Consider the following 24,357-nt stretch of genomic DNA (forward strand, 5'->3'; position numbering starts at 1 on the left):
CACTGCCACTGCTGGCCCTGCACTACCTGAACCCTCAGGTAGCCCTAATTCAGAGCCTGCTCCAGTGTTGCCCTCCAAAATCAGTGGCAGAGGTGGTGATTTCATCACCCACAGAGAGTTGCCAGGAATGGTTGCCTATGCTGGACAGAGTGGCTGCTCTCCCTCATGTTCCATAGGAGGAGGAGGAGACATCTAGCACTCCAGCCACCAGAGGAGTAAGGTGACAGTATGACAGTCCAATGGGTGAGGACTTGATTGTCATTGTCTCTAAGCTTGACGGTCATGAGCCTGGGTTGTCACCTCCTTCACCCCAATCATGGTGTCTCACAACATAATGTGTCCATTACTGTTCCTATCTTTTGTCTTGTAAGTTTGCAAATGCTTCCTCACCTACCCAACTTACCTCATGCAAACATACCTATATCTCTTTACCAACATTCCTCTCTCCCTCTCAGATAAAAAATAAATGGGCACCTGTCCCACAAAAAAAAATAAATAAATAAATCATCCTGCACATAGCTTTACATTTCCCACATGTGTCTTCTTGACACACTCAACTTGGTCCATTTGGCTATAACAATATGATTGTTTTGGGGTCACCGCTTTTTGAGGAGGTTGCAGTCCAAATTCAGTTAATGTTCTGCACATATTTTCAGTTTACACTATTACAGAAATGGATAGGTATGGTTCTTTTCTACGTTCCTCCTGCACATTCCTGTACTACTTTCCCTTTGTTCTTCCCCTTGCTTGCTCCCCATTTCACTATTTTCCTATGTACCCCATTTTAACACCTTTAATCTGGTCAAAAAGTAGAATCACTCACAACACACATAGGTATCAGAAAAAGTAATGGATCCCTTCACTTATTTGCCTCTTTCTTTGCTCAGTGGTGCTCATCATGCACCAATGCACAGTGATGGTGAGCAGTGGCAAAGTGCTGCAATTACCTACACTCAGTGCCACTTTACCCAGTTGCAGTATGCCAATACACAGCAGCACATGTGCTATAAAGAATTCATGTCATTGCATTATCAATGTTTATTTAAAAGTATTTAAACATATTAGATACACCTGGATTCAAACCCAGTATCATCTGGACTCAAAAAGAAATGTGCAAATATTATTTACACCTGTTGCCCCAGAGTCACTTAAGCAGCAGCTGTGTTTAATAGACTCAGTAATAACTCTCAAACTTTAGCAATATGGTTCATGTTTGTGCACTGTTTAGCTGTACGCAAACAAGAATAGTATTGTAAATGTGTATTTTGCATGCCCAAACACATTGCCAACCACCACACAAACCTGCTGTTCACTGTGCTATGTAGTAAAGTAAATTTTATTATGTATTACTGGTGTTTATTGTCCATTTTCTGTCTATGACATGAAATAGCATGTGGAAAAAATAAAAAACTGAAGGCCCTATCTAACAATATGTCACATATTTACAATATAGCCATGTGTTGCCTCCCCCCAAGCACTGCAACCCTGGTGTCTCAGTACATTTTCTACACATATGTCACCTACACTACTGAAATTAATATCAAAGGTTGTGTGATATGCAATGCACATCAATCTATTAACATGCAGAACTAGAATTATTGACTCATAAGCCCAAAAAGCCGTATCAGCAAGTCTAGGGAAGGAATCAGCATGGACCTTATCCAGAGGAACATAGGTGACCTTCAACACACTTGACCTAACCCATTTCGGTTTTGTCAAGGATAGATCTTTCTTATTAAACATAGTGGAGTTTATTGATACTAACCCCAAAGACCTGGGTGAGGGATAGCAGGACGTACCACCTATGATGAGTTATCCAAGGTATTTGACACTACCCCCCATTCATGTATCAGAGAGGAAAACTCCCACCTGGAAATTAACCCATACATTACTAGATTGATAGCCAACTGACTCACTGACTGAACACACACTGTCAAGGTTGGGGACTGCACCTCCACCATTAGACCACTGACCAGTGGAATACCACAAGGACCGCTGCTGGGTCCTCAACTGTTTGGAAACTATTTCTCTGAAGCCCAGGCAAAGGTTGATGGCCTCTGGTTTACAAAGTCTGCAGATGACTGTTAACTGGATGCAGTCATAGTGTCCTCCAATGATGGTAAGATATTACAGAAGGGTCTAACACAGACAAATGATTGCTGCCAAACTCACAGAGTGAACCTTAAAGCAAACAATACCTCATTGTCCCCTTTGGAAATGAAATACCCCTGCTAATTATGATATACATAGCACCTCTCTAAGCTCAAACACAGTGTTATGAGACATGGGAACACATGTTGATAGCAATCTACATTTCAGTCACTATGCATCCATAGTGGTCTGACACACATTCTACATTACTCACCTCATAAATAAGGCCATCACATCCAAGAAAAGTTAGGTCATAGCACTCCTGTACTCTACCCTTATCAAACTAGTAACTGAGCACAATGGTCCTTTCGGGCTGGAACTCACCAGGCACCTGCAGCAAATGGAGAAAGCACAGAGGTTTGTGAAATGCAGAATCAAGGGCCTCTAGAACATGACATACATGGAAAGACTGTAAGACCTGTCACTCTGCTCAGTATCATGCAGGCACCTATGCTGGGCCTACAGAGCAGTCAGACTACTGGAATTGCTGGAAGTCTGCAAATCAAATGGAATAAGAATAATTTACTCCAGGGATCTCAACATAGCCTGTGAAATAAACAGAATATGCTGGGGAGACAGATATATCTCCCAACGATTTACACTCCTCTGTAATAGGCTCCCATGCATGTGAAGCAGTGCTGCTCAATGAACTTTTTCAAGCGCAACCTTGACAACTGTATAGATGATTGTAAATTTACCCTTGGGGTGGCACTTATGTACCTCATGGACAGGGCCAGTCAGTGCTGCTCACAAACTCGCTCTTCTAAAAACAACAATCCATCTATGCTTAATGAGGGTGCTTTTGTTTTTAAACAGCTAGGTTTGTAAACACACTAGAGGCATTAAGCTAGTAACCTCCTATGAACCTGTGAAGCTATGAACCTATGCAGGCCTTCCGACATTGTCTGCCGATGTCATTCACTATAGGTTGACCTGCAGTCTTGTAAAATTCAGACTTATGCCATGGCACTTGCGTAAAGTAATGAGTTCTGTAGTGTGTGTACTTAGGCATGGGTTCTGTCCTCACTGAAGTGTGTGTGTGTGTGTGTGTGTGTGTGTGTGTGTGTGTGTGTGTGTGTGTGTGTATTTGTGCTCTTGCTTGACATTACAAAGCACCTTTTACACCAGCATGTGGGGCACTATTATTACCATATTCTCCTCAACACACATTGCTGATGTTATCAGCTATATCTCATTTCTGGATATGCACTATTCCCACCAGGGCAGCATCAGAGACTGGCCTGCAGGCCAGGTAGAAGTCTCCTCATCCTATGTGATACAGATTACAGTGACATGGCTTTCAGTCTATCCACATACATCATTGCTTGTTTTTTAGGCCCTGTGTTTCCTTAATGAGAATGCCTTCTGGTGTCTCCAGCTGCAGAGCATTATACACTATTAGTGCTCTGATGAGTTTTGAGTACAGTACTGTCATACAATCCTATCATATGAATATGATGACATTACATGTGATGTGCACAACATAGGCTTCCAATGCCACTGTGGACACTTGGTGGTGGACGTTCAGATTGTGTTCGCAGTGCTTGCATCACTTGGTTTCAGCATAGGAGGACTGTTGTCAATGTTGTAATTAACATGGAATTCCACTTTTCAGAAGGAAAATATCAAGACACATTTCTTCCTTTATTTGTAGATTGTGTGGCTTTGTCACCAATCATTTGTCTGTGTTAGCCGCTCCTGTAGTATGTTATCATCATTGGTGGACTCAATGATTGCACCCGATATGCAAGAATTAGCAAACCTGGTAAGACAAAGGCTATATTTTTTAGCGGGAACTGTCAAGAAATAGAGTCCAAACAGTAAAGGGCCAATCACAGATCCTTGGGTTCACCAATGGTGACAGGTGTACTGGTTCAGATTGATTCAACAACTTTCGCAGTTTGTATTCTGTCAGTAAGCCAATCAGTTACCCATCTAGTAAAGAAAGGGTTAATCCCCAGGTGTGAGAGTTTCTCAACAATACCTGTATGGATGATTGTGTCAATACCATAGGCCAGATCATGATAATGCACTGTCTCACCTTCATCCAGGCCTATCACACAGAATCAATGGGCTGTGACCACATCACAGATTGCCTATGGCACATGCACCTTCCTGATACGGTTGAATACGCACATCAACACATCCTCCAAATGGGCTATGTTCCCATAGAAGGGTGTACATCAGTATACATCCATCTGAGATGGGGGGACAGCACCTGATGCATGCATGTATAGACACATATTGACGCTTCTCAACTGTGAGGAAACCAACATGTCATCATGGATCTTTTATAAATGTATCTATATATAGATATAAATATGTGTGTACGTAGATATATATATATATATATATAAAATAGCTAAACTAAAACTGAAACAAAAATCTGACTCCACGCATTAGGTTTGCTATTTCTTCATAAAGTCCTTTAAAATTATATCCCTTCCAAAAAGATGGACTACAAACTGCTTACATATATCACTGATCCATAAACATCATTTACCATAGATAAACAGGCAAACTTAGAACTGCCCCACCTAAAAAAAAAAAGAAGCAAAAAGAAAAAAAAAAATAAATTAATGGAAAAATCCAAATAGCAGAAACATAAATTCCCAAGTCAAATAAATAACTAAATTTGCATAAAAACAAAACAAAGTACAAATCAGGAATGCAACACAAATTATACACTATTTACAGTAATCTAAAACAATCACTAAAAAGGTTACACAGAAAAGCCAACTGATTAAAACCACAAAAAGAAAAAGCTAGCAATGCTAGAGTTTCTACTGTATGATACCTTAAACCTCTTGTGTCAGAAGCAACATGGGATGTATGCAAATTACCGTTTCAACTAAATGGCAGTTCTGTATGGCCATGATTTTTTCTCAGACAGAAAAACAATTGCTTAAAAACAAAATCACACAGAAAAAAAAACTGGTTGAAAACATCAGAGAGAAAAAACACTCGGTTAAAAACAAATTACCATTTAGATAAAAGCATGGACATTCAGAATTGCCATTTAGCAGAAACACCTGATATCCTTAAAGGGTAATTTGCATATATCCCATGTTGCCTCTGGCACAAGAGGTTTAAGGTATCACACAATGGAAACTCTAGATGTTTCTTTTTGTGTTTTTAACTCTTTACAGTAATAAAAAACACCACCATCTCACATTTTAAGCATATTAATTCAGAAAGTGTAAACGCCCTAGAAGCATGGGACAGGAAAGAAATGAAGTATAGGTGCAGAACTGACTAACAGTCCTAATGGCAATATAAAACAGACTGTCAATCATACTTACCTGAGAGCTGAGCTTAAATAAACATACTGTTCACAAAACTAAGATAGTACACAGATACAAGTTCATATCAAAGCATTGAAAGAACAAATAACTGTTACCACAGTAACCCCATTAAATAAAGGAAGCAAGCATACCCTGGCCAAACCAATTTTGAAACACTAAAGAATCATGAATAGGACATAGCTGTTCACATATTTGTGTTTTTCAGTACTTGGAGATTCCACCAAAATGATTCCCCTGGTTAAAATTTATAAGGCTGTGTTACCTAGGAAACAGTACATGTGTTTATGAACCAATTTCTTCACCTTGACTCATTCACTTGCCAGCATCAGTTAATAAATTGTCATATGATTGTTTTCTTGTGGGTTTGACAACAATTGCCTGTAGCTTTGAGTCACAGTATATTTAAATGTGAATAATGGGCTTTCAAAATTAAAAAGTAAGTAAAGTAAAGTAACTTTTCAGGTTTCTCATTCAGTATAAGTATTTTTTTCATTTTCCAACAAGAAGAAAACAACACATACACAAGTAAGCAAAATAAATATATACATTTATGAATGCATGATAAAAGTGCAGCTATAGCAGAAGTATCTTTTGGTCTATTCAAATATAATCAGAAAGAAAAGAAAGACATATAAAGCAATAATCAAAGTTATGTTAAATAAGTTAAACCAATGCAGTAATTTTCCACATTGTTATTTTTGTATAAAATAAAATATATTGTCTTTCAGCATTTATACCATTAAACATGTTGTATAATTAACTGCTGTGACCTTAGACATATACATTTTAAGAAATGATATAACCATTGCATAACAAAATATTAGATCAATGCATAACATCAACTATTTTTTATCAAAGTAAAACAACATAATATCATCAAATATAGAAGACATTTCTCACTTTTACATCAAGAGGCAAACAGCACATACAATTAATTGTAATTAATTGAAATTAATAGTAATATTTTCTAGAGTGGATTTATAGAGAAATAATCAATCTTCTAGGAAATGCCCACATGGTCAGAAATTTTAACTACACACATATGCATGTATAAACACATATGCTCGCGCACGTGCATACACACACATGCACACATGTGCAATGATGACATTATCTGTCTTTGTATCTATCTACATGTGTGTGTGATTTTCTCATCATACATCAGATGTGTAAAAGAATGGATATACCAACTCTACGATCATACAGCAGTTCATAGAATATATATATATATATATATATATATATATATATATATATATATATATATATACACATCTGTGTGTGTGTGTGTGTGTGTATGTGTGTGTGTGTGTGTATGTATGTGTATATATATATATATATATATATATATATATATATATATATATATATACACACACACACATATATATATATATATATATATATATATATATATATATATATATATATATAATCTATAGACAAACATAGATACAGATATTCAGATAAAAATGGGAACAACGTGGAAGAAGATATTGCGTATTACTTTATCCAGTTGACTGTCTGAGATAGGCAAAATTAAAACAAAGAAAAAAATAATTATAATAAGAAACAAACTTAATTAAGAGAGGATCAAAGACAGATGCCACTGACTTCATCTGATAAACAGATGCCAGTACTAGCATCCTAAATATAATCTTGTAACCTGTATTGTTTTCCAAGGACTGTAAATGGGGGCTAAACATTTCAGATAAAGCAAAATGCACATTTGCCAATTTAGGTGTACTGCTTTGCTTCTGAAACCTGTTTTCCTTAAGGTCTATATAAATCCAGAAACATAATTTTGTTTCCTTACTGACATTAACTTGTTATCGGCAATACTTTTTCATTAAGAATATGAGTCATTCACTGTATTGTATTTACAGTAAACTGGACAGGAGTTTTCCAATTTAAATTGGTACCTGTATGAAGCCAGTGCAGTTTCATGGCAGGGATTCATTTGTTTCACAGATTTTCTTTTTTGATATTGGTACAACTGTGTAGTTAGCACTTGCAAGTTTGATAATACTCCCCCCCCCCCAACATGATACTGAAAATTGTTACTGCTAGCAAAAATGCTCATTTTTTATCATGCTGAATTTCTGACCATTTGGGTTCAGCAGGGTTTGTTCCTTACTGAGTTATAACTTGGCATCTCAAAAGTTGAAGTGAATTAAAAGGGTAATCACAACAAAACAAGGGCTGCAAACTTTTCAGACAAATAAAAAATGCAAATTTAGCAATTTGTGCTGCAATATGGGAGAAAGTCATATAATATTCAGATATCAAATAAAAAATATGAAGCCCGGTATGAACCTTTTAGCATTGTGAATGGAGAATGCATTACTTAAGATTTGCAGAATGCGATAAGATTTTATTTTCATTTAAAACAGCTAACGCAATATTACCAAACATACAAATTTACCAAGTGCTGTTCTGGCTGGTGAGGCATCTTTGTTAATCCAAAATGACACCCATGAGAGTACCACTGTTAGAATACAAGGTATATATGTTTGAATCGTGAAATATCCCATTCTTCTGCTTAAGTCGAAGTATATCGTCATGACAGTATAATCGCCTAGAATGGAAAAAATACATACATGATGCAACTATTTATGCCACTGACAACACACAACAAATGTTTTATAACTTATAAAAAGACAACAATGGGTACCAACCTGCAAAAAGCATCCTATTCACATTTTGTAGAATACACAATATTTTCTACAGCAAACAATACAGGTGGTATATGTTATTGAATTCAATAATTCCTGATGCAAATGTTTTACTAAACTTTCCTTTTCTGTTTCATATTAATAAGGCAACTCATTTTAACTGCACTAAGAAAATAAAAAACAAACAAACAATAGCTTTAAATACCAAACAGACAAAATATTTGAGTGTATCTGACTGAACAATAAACATGGTATGCCAATTACACAGAAAAACTAATACTGGCAGTTTGATCCACCAACTTCAAAAATAGATGTCTTAGGGGGCGTGGCCAAGGATGAACACAGGATAGCAGCAGATTTCTTCAGCTCCACCAATTTCATTACATTGACAGGAATTAATTACTTAAAAAATTAATTCTTGAAGTAATTTTCTTTCTAAATATGTTTGTTTTATATAGTTCTTGAACTATATCTAAAAAAGAAAGGAAATCTTAATAATATTCCTGTCAGAAATTACTTTGGAAATTTTCCTGTCAGTTTATCAGTCTGAAATGAGTTCCAGTAAGACAAATTCTCAAGACTCCAGCATCAAGAAAGAACTTCAGTCTCTGATAATTATAGTCCAGCAACTTACTGCTAAGATGGATAAAATGGATACTAAAATAGACACTTTCATAGAAAAACTACAAAACAAATAGACTTGTTACATATGGACCTGCAACAACAGAAGATCCAGATGACAGGCATAGAAGAAGCTGTGAATGACATGGAAAATAAAATACAAGAACAGGAAATCAACATTGAGTTTCTGCTGAAACAAAATACACATTTACAAACAAAGCTGGATGACCTGGAAAATAGATCTAGGCGCAATAACATTAGGATTTTTGGACTGCCAGAAAATATTGAAGGTAACAATATTACTTCTTTTTTAACAACATGGCTCCCTAAAACTTTAGATTTACCAGAAGCATTCTCTTTGGTATCGAAAGAGCACATAGATCTATAGCTAATACTAACTCTAACAAAACTATCCTAGATCAGTTATAGTTAGATTTCTATCATCTTTTGATAAAGAGATGGTTCTTAAATCTGCTTGGGCTAAAGCTCCTGTTAAGTTTAATGAGACAACTGTGCGTTTTGACAATGACTATTCTTCCATGGTAATTGCTAAAAGAAAAGTTTTTCTGCCACTAATAAGGGAGCTTAAAGCACAGTTTAAAACATACCTTGTGTTTCCTGCCAAGCTTAAAATCTTCCTTCCTGATGGTCCTAAGGTCTTGATGATTTAGACTCTGCTTTACTGTTTGTCAAAGAAAAAGGATTTTGGATAAAATAGAAGAAATGGAATGGGCTAGTTCTTCATTAAAGAGATTGGCAACTGAAGCTTCCTGGAAGACTTCAGAGAAGAAGAAGAGACTAAAAACAAATGATTTGTTATATGTTTTTTTCTCTCTCATCATTTTAGTTCATTATTAATCTTTTGAATATAGTTCCTGCATTTCCAGAAAGCCACAAATATTTTGGAAAAGATTTAATCAAAGTTATTCTCTATGTGCAAAGAAATGTTTTGTTTCATAACCAGTCAAAATGCCTGAGGATTTAATGGCAGGCTGTGACTCGATTTGTTTTTCTTTCTGCAAAAGTAAGGTTAGTAATTTGATACATTTTTTTATCTTTACCTTTTTTTTCCTTCTTCTTTTATTATTTTCTTTGTTTAAACAATGACATTCTATTTAGATTATGTAGTGGGTAAAGGGTGGGGGTGGGCAGGGAGAGAACAGTAATGAAAATATCATTAATAGAATAATAACATATTTATTTCTTGTAAAAGTTTATAAGTTCTTCAAATGCTATTTCTAATTATACTTTCTTGATTATACTGCTTATGCTTGTTTCTAAATAATCTGTCATGCTTTAACTAATAATAATCAGAACTAAATAAGAGTAAATAATATGTTTTATTTTTAACTCTATTAATATAAACAGTAAGTAACATTCCATTGTATATACTTCTTACAGCTTTCTCTTACATTTTTTATTTCTGCCTCACTCCCTTTTATTTTCTACTCTTTTCTTTTCTTTATTAATATATAGAAATGCTTTTGACTGTGTGGGCACAGTGAATAATAGGATTTGTATGAAAATTGAGTTGGGAGAAGAATGCTGAGTTTTATTACTTGTTGGTAATTTTGAGTTTAATTTCACTTGCATAGAGGCTGTGATGATCTGTGGAATACATTGTGGAGGTTCTGCCATGTTTAGATGCATTTACACTGCTAAATGAATGTTTGTCACTAGTTTGTAATAAGTTTCCGCCAAAATGTTAAGAGAGACAATCTGGGATGTGGGCTGTCTTATGCACAATGTCCTTGAGTTACCTCAGAATCTTCAAATCACAGAATTCTCACAGAGAAACTGAAAGCAGTTAGTATAAACATTGACAAGGTTATCACACTGACACACCACAGATTCAGGAAAAATACTCTGTTCATAAAATATGTCAGTTATAATGAGTTTAAATGATGTAGTTTCTTGTAGTAAGTAAATGTCTTATTTTAGAAGGCATAAAAATGAAACATTTATTTAAATGTTTTTGAAAATCTACTTAACAGCAGCATAATAATCTGTGTTAAAAATTTGTGTTCCAAACATATACTTTACTATAACTCATTTAATTCATCTGATTGACAAACATAAATAATCTTATAACTCTATTCTGGAAGAAATGTCATGTGATATATTTTAAAGCAGTAGGTTAGCATGATTGTAAAATCTGGTTACCAATATGTGTTTGCTGTGCATTATTTTGTATAAAGCAGACAGATTTATTCTAGGGACAGCAAGTAGGACAGTGCTCTACAAAGGCACAACTCAGTGAGATCAGATATATATATATATATATATATATATATATATATATATATGTGTGTGTGTGTGTGTGTGTGTGTGTGTGTGTGTGTGTGTGTGTGTGTGTATGTATGTGTGTGTGTGTGTGAGTGTGATGGCTTTTTTTTTCTGAGAATCTGCATAACTATCTAATATGATTTATAATAATTTCTATGAATACAATATTTTACTCTATTGACAAAATGAATGTTTGCCACAAGTTTTAATAAGTTTCCCGCCAAAATGTTAAGGGAGACAATCTGGGATGTGGGCTGTCTCATGCATAGTGTCCATGAGTTTCCTCAGAAGCTTCACTCACAGAATTATCACAGAGAAACTGAAAGCAGTTAGTATAAACATTGACAATTTTATCACACTGACACTCCACAGATTCAGGAAAAATACTCTATTCATAAAATATGTCAGTTATGATGAGTTTAGATGATGTAGTTTCTTGTAGCAAGTAAATATCTTATTTTAGAAGGCATAGAAAATGAAACATTTATTTAAATGTTTTTGAAAATCTACTTAACAGTAGCATAATAATCTGTGTTAAAAACTTGTGTCCCAAACATATACTTTACTATAACTCATTTAATTCATCTGATTGACAAGCATAAATAATCTTATAACTCTATTCTGGAAGAAATGTAATGTGATATATTTTAAAGCAGTAGGTTAGCATGATTGTAAAATCTGGTTACCAATATGTGTTTGCTGTGCATTATTTTGTATAAAGCAGACAGATTTATTCTAGGGACAGCAAGTAGGACAGTGCTCTACAAAGGCACAACTCAGTGAGATCAGATATATATATATATATATATATATATATATGTGTGTGTGTGTGTGTGTGTGTGTGTGTGTGTGTGTGTGTGTGTGTGTATGTATGTGTGTGTGTGTGTGAGTGTGATGGCTTTTTTTTCCTGAGAATCTGCATAACTATCTAATATGATTTATAATAATTTCTATGAATACAATATTTTACTCTATTGACAAAATGAATGTTTGCCACAAGTTTTAATAAGTTTCCCGCCAAAATGTTAAGGGAGACAATCTGGGATGTGGGCTGTCTCATGCATAGTGTCCATGAGTTTCCTCAGAAGCTTCACTCACAGAATTATCACAGAGAAACTGAAAGCAGTTAGTATAAACATTGACAATTTTATCACACTGACACTCCACAGATTCAGGAAAAATACTCTATTCATAAAATATGTCAGTTATGATGAGTTTAGATGATGTAGTTTCTTGTAGCAAGTAAATATCTTATTTTAGAAGGCATAGAAAATGAAACATTTATTTAAATGTTTTGAAAATCTACTTAACAGTAGCATAATAATCTGTGTTAAAAACTTGTGTCCCAAACATATACTTTACTATAACTCATTTAATTCATCTGATTGACAAGCATAAATAATCTTATAACTCTATTCTGGAAGAAATGTAATGTGATATATTTTAAAGCAGTAGGTTAGCATGATTGTAAAATCTGGTTACCAATATGTGTTTGCTGTGCATTATTTTGTATAAAGCAGACAGATTTATTCTAGGGACAGCAAGTAGGACAGTGCTCTACAAAGGCACAACTCAGTGAGATCAGATATATATATATATGTGTGTGTGTGTGTGTGTGTGTGTGTGTGTGTGTGTGTGTGTGTGTGTGTGTGTGTGTGTGTGTGTGTGTGTGTGTGTGTGTGAGTGTGATGGCTTTTTTCTGAAAATCTGCATAACTATCTAATATGATTTATAATAATTTCTATGAATACAATATTTTACTCTATTGACAAAATGAATGTTTGCCACAAGTTTTAATAAGTTTCCGCCAAAATGTTAAGGGAGACAATCTGGGATGTGGGCTGTCTCATGCATAGTGTCCATGAGTTTCCTCAGAAGCTTCACTCACAGAATTTTCACAGAGAAACTGAAAGCAGTTAGTATAAACATTGACAAGGTTATCACACTGACACACCACAGATTCAGGAAAAATACTCTATTCATAAAATATGTCAGTTATGATGAGTTTAGATGATGTAGTTTCTTGTAGCAAGTAAATATCTTATTTTAGAAGGCATAGAAAATGAAACATTTATTTAAATGTTTTTGAAAATCTACTTAACAGTAGCATAATTATCTGTGTTAAAAACTTGTGTCCCAAACATATACTTTACTATAACTCATTTAATTCATCTGATTGACAAGCATAAATAATCTTATAACTCTATTCTGGAAGAAATGTCATGTGATATATTTTAAAGCAGTAGGTTAGCATGATTGTAAAATCTGGTTACTAATATGTGTTTGCTGTGCATTATTTTGTATAAAGCAGACAGATTTATTCTAGGGACAGCAAGTAGGATTGTGCTCTACAAAGACACAACTCAGTGAGATCAGATATATATATATATATATATATATATATATATATATATATATATATATATATATATGGTTCCCATTCAGAAGCCTGAAACATCATAAGCCTGAAAATCAAAATCCTGAAACCAAAAGCCTGAAAATTCAGAATCCTGAAAACTCAAAATCCTGAAAGCCCAAAATCCTGAAAGACCAAAATCCTGAAACTCAAAATCCTGAAAACACAAATAATGCTAATATGTCACTATAAAGACACTAATATCTACCAAATGACCCTGACCCTAACCCTAACCCTAAGGTCCGTCACTATCGCACTCTCACCTGACCCGCGCCCTAACCCTAACTCACTTAAACCGCCCCTAACCCCAATATTTGTCACTATTGCATACATGCCTAACCTGCGCCCTAACCCTAACTCACTTAAACCGCCCCAACCCTAAAATAAAACCAACCGCACACTTACCTGACCCCAACGCATGACCTAACGCCACAGGGCTAACAATAGCAAAGCCACAATGACATCAGTATGTCTATTTTGTGTTTTCAGGATTTTGAGTTTCAGGATTTTGGTCTTTCAGGATTTTGGGCTTTCAGGATTTTGAGTTTTCAGGATTCTGAATTTTCAGGCTTTTGGTTTCAGGATTTTGATTTTCAGGCTTATGATGTTTCAGGCTTCTGAATGGGAACCATATATATATATATATATATATAGTGTGTGTGTGTGTGTGTGTGTATGTATGTATATATGTGTATGTGTATATGTATGTGTGTGTGTGTGTGTGTGTGTGTGTGTGTGTGTGTGTGTGTGTGTGTGTGTGTGTGTGTGTGTGTGTAGATGTGTGTGTGTATATGTATGTGTGTGTGTCTGTGTTTATGTGTGTGATGGGTTTTTTTTTTTTAGGTAATAACGCAGGTGTTTCTGAGAATCTGCATAACTATGCAATATGATTTATAATAATTTTTATGAATACAATATTTTACTCTATTGACAATAATGAGTTTAAGTAAATGCTCATATACAAACAATTCAAGATTTTTTTGGAAGCTGTTGATAGAATTCACATGACAGAAAATAGATGCATCTTAATGCATGTAATGTCTGAATCATATTAGCCAAAGTTTTTGATTTAAATGAATGTTAGAACATAATTTTCTCTCCTCTTGATTTCTAACATTAAGATTATTTGAATGCTATTAGAATACAAGTGTTATATATTGCATAGATCTATATAATAGTATGAACAGTTTTTTAAAAAAAAAAAAAAAAAAGTTTATTTTAGTTTATATGATGCTGTTTTACCAAATGTGTAGTTTTGTCTTGATAGATAATTGAATTGAAAACTGTTAACCTCAGTTAAATATAACTAGTACTAAATTGATAAGGTGGTAGCTGAGGTACTGCTGCTTAGGGTAGGGGGTTAACTTGAGTAGTAAATACTGCTCTAAGTTGGAGTTTTCAACTCCAGGCGGGATGCAAGGTTTAATCAATACATTATTTTCACTTGTTCATTGTTATATGTATATAGTTTTGACATCCACAATATATTTTGTACACTCATTGTCACTACAAACAAAATTGAATCCTATACAAAATCCCATAAGAGATTTAATAAATACAGCTATATTTAAAGGTGCACCTAAAAGAGAAGATGTAACATTATTTATCTGGTTATTTGTTATTTCGATCATAAGATTCTTGAGTTTTAAAAATGCCAAATGACATCTTTAAAAGGAATTTCTTTAAACATTAATGGATTGAATAATCCGTGTAAAAGGGCAAGCCTAATAAGATACATTAATCTACACAAGGCCAATCTAGTCTTCCTGCAAGAAACCCATCTCTTGAAAAAAGATATTGATAAACTAGCCACTAATAAGTATACAGTATTGGTTAGTTCAGACCACACTCAGCAAAAAAGAGGAGTGGCTATTTTATGGAATAAAAGTATGCCCATTCCTAAAACCATTAAGTCTTATCAGGATGACAAAGGAATGTTTTGTATGGTTACAATACAAATTAATGGGAAGACTTACACTTTAATTAATGTATATTAGATACCTGGAATTGGTATTAATACAGTGAAACATCATATTGATAAGATCATATCATTCTCTATAGGGATATTATTTTAGCTGGTGATTTTAATTGTATACTACATGAAAGTGATACTACCACTATAAAGAAAAGAAGAATTACATCTAATGCAAAACATTTAAATGATTTTGCTAATTCTTATCATTTGAATGATATTAATAATCAGATAGAGTCAAAATCATTACCATACACCTTTTTCTAACAGATACAAAACTTATTCAAAAATAGATAGGGTCTTTATTTCTAACCAGATGGTAACAGATTTAATTAATTCCAAAATCATTTCATGTCCTATATCTGATCATAACTCAATTGTTTTTGAATTCATGATAAAAAATTCTCATAATGTTCAGATCAAAAGGATACCAGCATACTTAACTCAGCTAAAAGACTATAAAGAATATATACTTTCAGAAGTACAACATTTTCTAGACATAAATAATACTCCTGAAGTCTCCATTGTCTATGTTTGGGATGCCTTAAAATCATATCTATATGGACAAAGTATCAGATGGTATAATAACAAAAGGAAATCTTGGGATAAGGAATTGTTAGATATTCAAAGTAAACTGGGCTCTTATAAGCATAATAATAAAGAAAATATTATGGACAAGAAAGTTATTGAAGAAATAAACAAACTAAATGAGAAATACAAAGAAATTTTAACTCATAAAGTTAAAATAACTTTAGAGAAATACAAGTTGTCTTATTCAATAAGCCCCAAATACTTACATAGACTTAAAAATAAAACAAAAAGATTGAATAAACAAAACCATATCAAAGAAATCTTTTCTCTAAGGAAAAGAAGAATGTTTCTAGTATACCAGAAATACTGGACAAATTTAGAAATCACTTTCACAAGATTAACCATAACAACATTAACATGGAACCTAAAGATAAAATAAAGGAGTTTATAACCACAAACATGAATAAAAAGCTTAATAAACAACAGATTAAACTATTGGACAAGAGTATTTCATATACAGAAGTTATTACACAAATAAATAAGCTTAAATCAAACAAAGCACCGGGTAATGATGGTATTATACCAGAGATATATAAAATCCTTTCTAAAACTACATATTCATTAATACATAAGGTTTTTATTCTGGCCCAAACTGAGTTAATAACCCCCCCCATCTTGGCAATATACATTTATTTCACCAATTTTAAAACCTAATAAAGATCCAACTAGATGTTCTTCATATCGACCCATCTCATTACTTAATGTTGATTATAAAATGTTTATGAGTATTTTTGCTGATAGATTGAAGACAATTATCCCGGCATTATAGACATAGATCAGACGGGCTTCATTGTAAATAGAAATACTTTTGATAATATAAGAAGAACTTTAACATTAATTGATTTTGCAAATAGGAAAAAGAAAGATTTAACACTTATTAGTCTTGATATAGGTTCAGCATTTGATTCAGTAAGTTGGGACTATCTGTTTACCTTACTGAAATGCACAAATTTCTCTGATGCATTTGTAAATTTAATTGAGCATTTATACAAAGGAACGCTGGCTTATATTAAGGTAGGAACATATGTTTCACAAAAATACCCATTCTTAAAGGTACAAAGCAAGGATGTCCACTTTCTCCACTATTATTCACTTTAGTAATGGAGCCTTGGGCTAATTTGATTAGAAACAGTACTGACATAGAGGGTTTTGAAATAGAAGAAAATACAACATCAAAAATTCAACTTTTGCAGATGATGTTCTAATTACATCAGCAGGATCTAATTCTTCTATGCAGTCTTTATTTGATAAAATGATGAATTCTAAAAGTATTTCTGGTTTAATATTCAATGAAGAAAAACTAAAATACTACCTATATATACACGAAAAATACTCTCATTAGTGATTTTACTAAATATGTACCCAACTCAGGTCAGATAACTTATTTAGGTATAATACTATCTAAAGATATTAAATCTATTATATATAATAACTATAATACCTGTTTTCTTAATATACAAAATCTTTTTAATACCTGGAATAATATGTTTTTTACTATGGAGGAGAGACTTACAATTATTAAAATGATAATATTCCCCAAGATTTTATACGTAATACAATCAATAATACTTTCACCTACAAAAATAACTATCAAGAAACTGAATACACTAATGTTAAATTTCTTATGGGCACCTAATAATAGACCTAGGATTGCATTAAAGAAACATACTAATAGCTGGTCTCAAGGGGGTATTTCTTTTCCAGACTTTAATTTATATCTTATCTCTTCTATTATAAAAGTTATTACTTTATTAATAGATTGGTCATATGTCGCAAAATGGAAAGATTATTGGGAGCTAATTAGTATGCACTTCATGAAAATCTCCTTAACACATAAAAATATGATTATAAATAACTCCATGTTGTGGTTGCTAAAGGAATTTTGTACTTCACCTATTACACCTAAGCATATGGTCTGTTACCCATTAAATATTATTATTAGTTATCGTAACTTTATATTCATGCACCCTAAGTATAGGGAATGGAATTTTATTGTATTCCTATAATTTATACTCAGGGTATGCTTATGTCATCTACTTCTGAAGGAGCTCATTTAGCTATAGATAATAATCTAAAGTACTGGTATCAGCTGATATCTGATAATAAAGTTAAAAATTTAGATTTCTTAAAACAAGAATTTGATCTAAGAGAAACTTGCTGGTTAGAGGTTCAGATCTTTAGACAACATCTCATTGATAGAATAGATCTAATGTCTATAACAGTTAAAGAATCTATTCCAAAACTGATTGATTACTTGATAATAAATTTACAGCATAAAGTTTCTGATAAAGGTAAACTTTCATACATACATAAAATTATCAGACAAGAAACTTTTTACAATGTAGATTCATACTGGAATTATTTCACCTCTATTAATGGGGACCCACCAACTCAACAAGATAAACAATATATATTGGAATCTGCTTATAGAACTACATCTTCCATTGTCTGGAGACTTTATACATGGAAATTTTTACATAGATCTTTTATACACCTTTGATGATGAATAAAATTAATAATAAAGATAATCTATGTAAGAGATGTAATGTAGAAATTAATGCTGACTGGGCTCATATGTTTTATGACTGTATGAAGTTGAAAGAATACTGGAAGTCAATTAATGAATTTTTGCAGGCTCTTTTACAGATAATTTCATTATTTCTAAGTCTCTTATATTATTCAACACACCTGTACCTCAATGTGTTAAAGAGATTAAGCTTCCCTTGTTATGGTCTATCCTAGCAGTGGCTAGGAAAATAATAACTAGAAATTGGATTTCAGATACACCTCCTTCGTTCAATGAATTTAAAAATGTTATGAATATAATGTGTCATATGGAAATACGCACAATTAGAATGAGAACAACTAGAAAAACATCACATTTTATTGTATGGGATAATTTACAAAATTTGTTAAAAAAATTCTAATTTCAATAGCACAGTATTTTAGTTTAATTAATTGATCTGATTGTAGTGGATGTCTTTGTAAATACTTTAGTTGTTTTGTTGAATATTATAATAATACCTATTTTTAATTATCTGTATAAAATTGTTATGATATTTCTCTTATATGTTAAAACAATAAACTTGTTTTGAAAAAAAAAATAGATGTCTTGGTAAAAAGCCCCCAATGATGCACCTTATTAAATGCAGTAATTCCTGAAGCAAAGGTTTTGCTCAGGCTTTCTTGTAAGTTAATGGACTAATAAGGCTACTCATTTTAGCTTCCTTAGGAAATCTGCAGGATAATTTTGAAAAACAAGCAGAGAAGATAATTAAAGGCACATTTGGCTGAAACATAACCATAATGCGGCTACTACAGACATGGAAGGATGTTAGTAGTATAGTATACAGTTTATGCCTGAAGCTTTGGAAATGGTTAAATCTGGGTAGAAGCAGTAAATCAGCACTTTTAATGAAATGTAACAATTCTAATAGAGAAAAATGCTATTTCATTTAGGTCTATATTATATCGGTGAATGCTTAACTTAGTGAACGCTGTATAATTGACCCAAATATATCAAAATACCAAAATGCCGAACACACGGAACAGTGATTTTTTTCCCATGGAAAAAAAAAATTGCTGCTCCGTAACAAAAAAAAAAAAAAAAAAAAAACCCACAAAATAAAGTGGGAGGCTATGCCCCTTTCACACACCCCTACTTAAATATACCAACTCTGAGACTGCACCGTAGTGGAGGAAATGGCAAAATCCCAAAAATGGTCAAGTGATTTTTTTTCCCTGGGAAAAAAAATGCTGTTTCTTGCTTTCGGGATTTCGCCATTTAGAATAAAAAGGGTCGATTAAACAGCGTTCGCTATTTTAGGCGTTCACTGATTTAATGCAAGCCCTTTAATTTCAACCAAATATATATTTAATGAATGGCAAAGGAAATATCTAAAGTTCAAAAAGAAATAAAGAGACTTTGATTTTGATAGAAAAGTGCAAGTGAATCTAAGTCAAAGTCAAAGTAAACTTTATTGTCATTTAGAACTACACACATGTAGCCTAAATTAAATTTCATGCATCAGCTCAATTCTTGAGATTACAAAGGTAAGTGAAACAACACATACAAGTAGAGGAATAAACATAACTAGCAAATATACTACTACTCACAATACATGCAAAAAAGAGTAGAGACATTTACCAACACTCATAAATGGAAAGAATACCCCCGAGTTAAATTAACTACCCTATTTAAAATAATGCAAAACACAGTACAGATTGAAATGCCTGAGGTATTTGTCTAATATTGCACTTGCATGAGTTAAATAATACTGACTATAGAGATAATAAATAAATATTGCACTTACTTGGAAAATATGTAAGTATATATTGCACAAATAAATAAAAATGTACTTATGTGTCCAGACCCATGGGATAGTGCCCAAATTAAGAAGTCTAATCACTGTAGGGTAGAAACTGTTATTGAATCATGTAGTCCTATAGTGGATGCTGCAATATCTCCTGCCCAATGCAACATGTTTAAACAGTCCATGCACAAGATGTGTGTTGCCCTGAATTATTTTGGTGCCCTTTTGGATGGTTCTTGCAGAATAAAGATGTATTGATGGAAGACTGGAACCTGTTACCTTCTCTGCTACCCTCACCACTCCCTGTGGCGCCTTCCTTTCTGTAACTGCACAGCTTCCAAACCACACTGTGAAGTTGCAGGTGAGGGTGCTCTCTATTGTACCCCTATAGAAGGTGAAGAGAATACGAGGAGGAAGCTTAGCATTTTTCAGCCTTCTTAAAAAGTAAAGGCATTGGTGCACTTTCTTGACCAGCTGGTTGGTGTTTCTCGACCATGAGAGATCCTCTGGTATGTGTACACTCAGGAATTTCATACTCTTAACCCTGTCCACACTCTCACCATTGATCCTGGGCACTGGGTGGTTTGTTCTCTTTTTCTTGAAGTCGATGATAATCTCTTTGGTCTTGCTTACATTCAGGTCAAGGTTGTTCACCTCGCACAAACTGATCAGCGATGCCACCTCTTCTCTGTACGCCCTTTCATCCTCCTTTGTGCTGAGCCCCACGACTGTGGTGTCATCAGCAAACTTGATGGTATGGTTGGACATGTGCTTAGCATAGCAGTTGTGGGTTGGGGTGGTGAATAACAGTGGGCTGAGAACACATCCCTGTGGAACCCTGGTGTTAATTGTGATGCACTTTGATGTGTTCTAACCCAAACACACTCTCTGTGGTCTCTCAAGACTTCTCAGGAAGTACAGGATCCAGTTACAGAGATGTTCACTGATTCCTAAAGCTGCCAGTTGTTCTGTCAGCTACATCGGTACCACCGTATTAAATGCAGAGCTGAAGTCTATGAACAGCATCCTCACATGCTTGTCTTTGCCCTCTAAATGCACAAGGGAGATGTGTAGTGCTACTGACATGGCATCAGCTACGGATCTGTTAGCTCTGTACGCAAACTGCAGTGGGTCAAAATCAGGAGGTAGGCATGATGAAAGATGCATTTTGATCAGACTCTCAAAAAATGTCAAAACAGTGGATGTCAGAGCAACTGGTATGTAGTCATGAGGGCTGGAGGGAGTGGTGTTCTTAGGTAGTGGGATGATGTTAGTTTCCTTGAAGCATGAGGGTACTTCTGCCATGGCAAGAGATGTGTTAAATATTTCCTTGAGTTCTGTGTATAGTTGATCAGCACAGACTTTTAACACCTTGCCCAGTATGTTGTCTGGGCCAGCACCCTTCCTAGGGTTCACTCTCCTTAGGTCTCTTCTTACCTCCTCTGTGCTGAGGCTGAGTACTGTAATTTGAAATTGTCCTCACAGTGTGCTGACCTGATTTTGTAGTCACTGATCTCCTGTGTGCCTTGCCATAGTCTCCTTGCATCCTTGATGTCTTCAAAGTAGCTCTGTACCTTTCTGCCATAATCCCTCTTAGCCTCCTTTATACTCCTCCTCAGATTACCTCTTGTTACACTGTGTTTCTCTCCTTCAGAAGCTCATATACCTTAGCTGTGAGCCATGGCTTCTGGCTAGTTCTAATAGTGATACTCTTGGTATTGTGTACCCTATTAACACAGTTTAAAATGTATGCCATCACTATCTCAGTATATTCAGCAATGTTCAGATGCTGATTCACTGTGGCTGCCTCCTTGAACATATCCCAGTTGGTTCTTTCAAATCCATCTTAGAGGGCCTCTATAACCTACTCGGGCCATACCCTGATTTGTTTCTTTATGGGTTTCTCTTTAACCAGTGCAGGTTTGTAAGCTGGCGATAGCAAGATGGTACAATACTAAAAGAAAACTGACTGTGCCAGAGACAGAGAGGAATAAAGCCCTGAAAATAGCCCACATGACGTGAGTTCTCACAGTGGCTCTGGAATTTTAAGGTGCTAATGGTATCCTGGGTGGAAAGAGAATAAGCTAGACATTCACACAACAATACTAGTATGACAGAGCAGGGAGTCATGCAGTTAGTGGCCCTGTGGCAGGCATTAGACTAACCAAACAACCAATGGGTGAAAGCCTTCATAGTAAGAGTGGAGAAATGCAGCCTTGTAAGGGGGACACAGTGGGCCAGTGCACATGCATATCACCCCCACCACCACCTATAGGGTAGAGTTAAGCTATTCAAAAATGTTGCTGTTATTACAGTGTTACTGAGAGCACAAAGTAATATACTAATTGTTTGAATGATGGTCCCCTTTGGATAGCAGTAGACCCAATTCCTGGTGATGTTCCCAGAGCAGGGAAATGAATATGTTCTTTCTGAATGAATTAATGGCTGGGAGGCACACAGGCAGAAAAGCATAGAAAAACTAAATCTACTGAGAAAAAATAGTGTTTGTCCATAATGTTAGAAAAGCACCCTGCAGTGTCAGGGAAAAATCAAGAACATTGTTTATTAAAAGTAAATGGGTTCCAGGAGCAAATTATATCTTCTGAACTCAGCCCAACTAAATTAAAAACATACATCAAAACTGCAATTCATTTTCAGTGAAGCATGCCTAGCTTGATACCCACATGTGATGCCGTGATATACTGAACTCTATGTATAACTAAATAGGAATCAATTATTATTACTTCAGAGGAAGGAGCATGTTACGAATGGTAATATGTAAAGTTTTCCAAATGGACAGCTAGAATTCAATGAGCCTTAGTTACTCCGTAGTAATGAACCCTCTTCAACAGAGGAAAAATGCAAATGAAGGCTGTTTTCTCACAAAAAAAAAAGCTTGTATTGGTTGATGGATCTTCAAAAGTTGTAAAGTTTTAATACAAGTTAAAGTGAGGTCACCTTTAAATATGCTTGTATAGTGGTCTACTTCAGAAGATCGAAAAAACAAAAGACTGAATCTCAAAAGACTGAAAATTCAAAATACTGAATGTTGAAATTTGCCCCTTCTCTACCGTTGTGCAATCGTGGAGTTGGTATATATAGTTAGCATGGTGTGTGAGGAGTGCCGCCCCCCCATGTGAGTGGTGCAGGGGGGCTTGCAGTATTCTGAATGTTCAGTCTTTTGGTTTTTCAGTCTTCTGAAGTAGACCTGCTTGTATAGTGGGAGTGGTTAACTGGGGGTGACAGAGCTCACATACGGTTGGCTGAAACAGTTCATCATTTGTAGGGATCCTGTTGGTGGGATTCCTTCAGTCTTCATTTTTATATGAGTCCTTGGCTTACAAGACCACTGTCCTTACCCTTACAAATCAATTTACCTTAAAAATCAAAAGTGTAAATATTTCCATTTCAGTGAAAAGGAAAACATTGAAGGTAAAACTGGTGAGATGTTCCTTATCACAGTGCAGTTTATTGTATTCTTATTTTCTGACTAATTGTTGTTAGCCTTTATATTTTATTAGCCCAGTTTTATGTAGTTTATTCAGATAATTTTTTAAATCACTTTCCCATAATATTCTTTAGACGCATATAGAAATCAATTTACCAGGCCACTTTTATGGGAATCAAATCTTTTGCAGTAAGATTTTTCTAGTATAAAATCCCACTGGAAAAAAAACTGAGTTTAAGTGGACAGCAAATTATTATTCATGCCTGTTTTTGTGGGACTTATGTATAAAGTGACTTATTCTTAATACACTTAACCAGAAAAATGGCCTAGTTATGGAAAGTCAACACAGCGTCTCTTGCCATAGAAAAAGACTTCAGATTTCCCATCTGCATTTGTATTTTCAACAGCAGTGTTCACATTTATTGAGCTTATCTATCCAGATCTTTTTTTCAGCACGAACTAAATGAACATCACTATTTCAGCTGTAATATATAAAGGAACTTAGCAGAGTGGGAACTATGAGTCATGTGATAAATGCCAGTCATTTAGGCTGTTGTAAACTGGAATGCTTCAACAGAG

General features: G+C 34.4%; 1 protein-coding gene across 1 annotated transcript in view; it reads right to left on the reverse strand.

Annotated features, from left to right (window-relative positions):
• Positions 1-24,357, reverse strand: part of LOC122802509 (gamma-aminobutyric acid receptor subunit gamma-3-like) — a 934,322-nt gene that overhangs the window by 515,828 nt on the left and 394,137 nt on the right. The window contains exon 4 of the mRNA XM_044072161.1: positions 7,882-8,034. Within this exon, the coding sequence (XP_043928096.1) occupies positions 7,882-8,034 (153 nt within the window). The remainder of the gene's footprint in view (positions 1-7,881; positions 8,035-24,357) is intronic.

This window comes from Protopterus annectens, chromosome 5.part0, assembly GCF_019279795.1.
Source record: "Protopterus annectens isolate FY-2018-M chromosome 5.part0, PAN1.0, whole genome shotgun sequence".
Taxonomy (NCBI): domain Eukaryota; kingdom Metazoa; phylum Chordata; order Ceratodontiformes; family Protopteridae; genus Protopterus; species Protopterus annectens.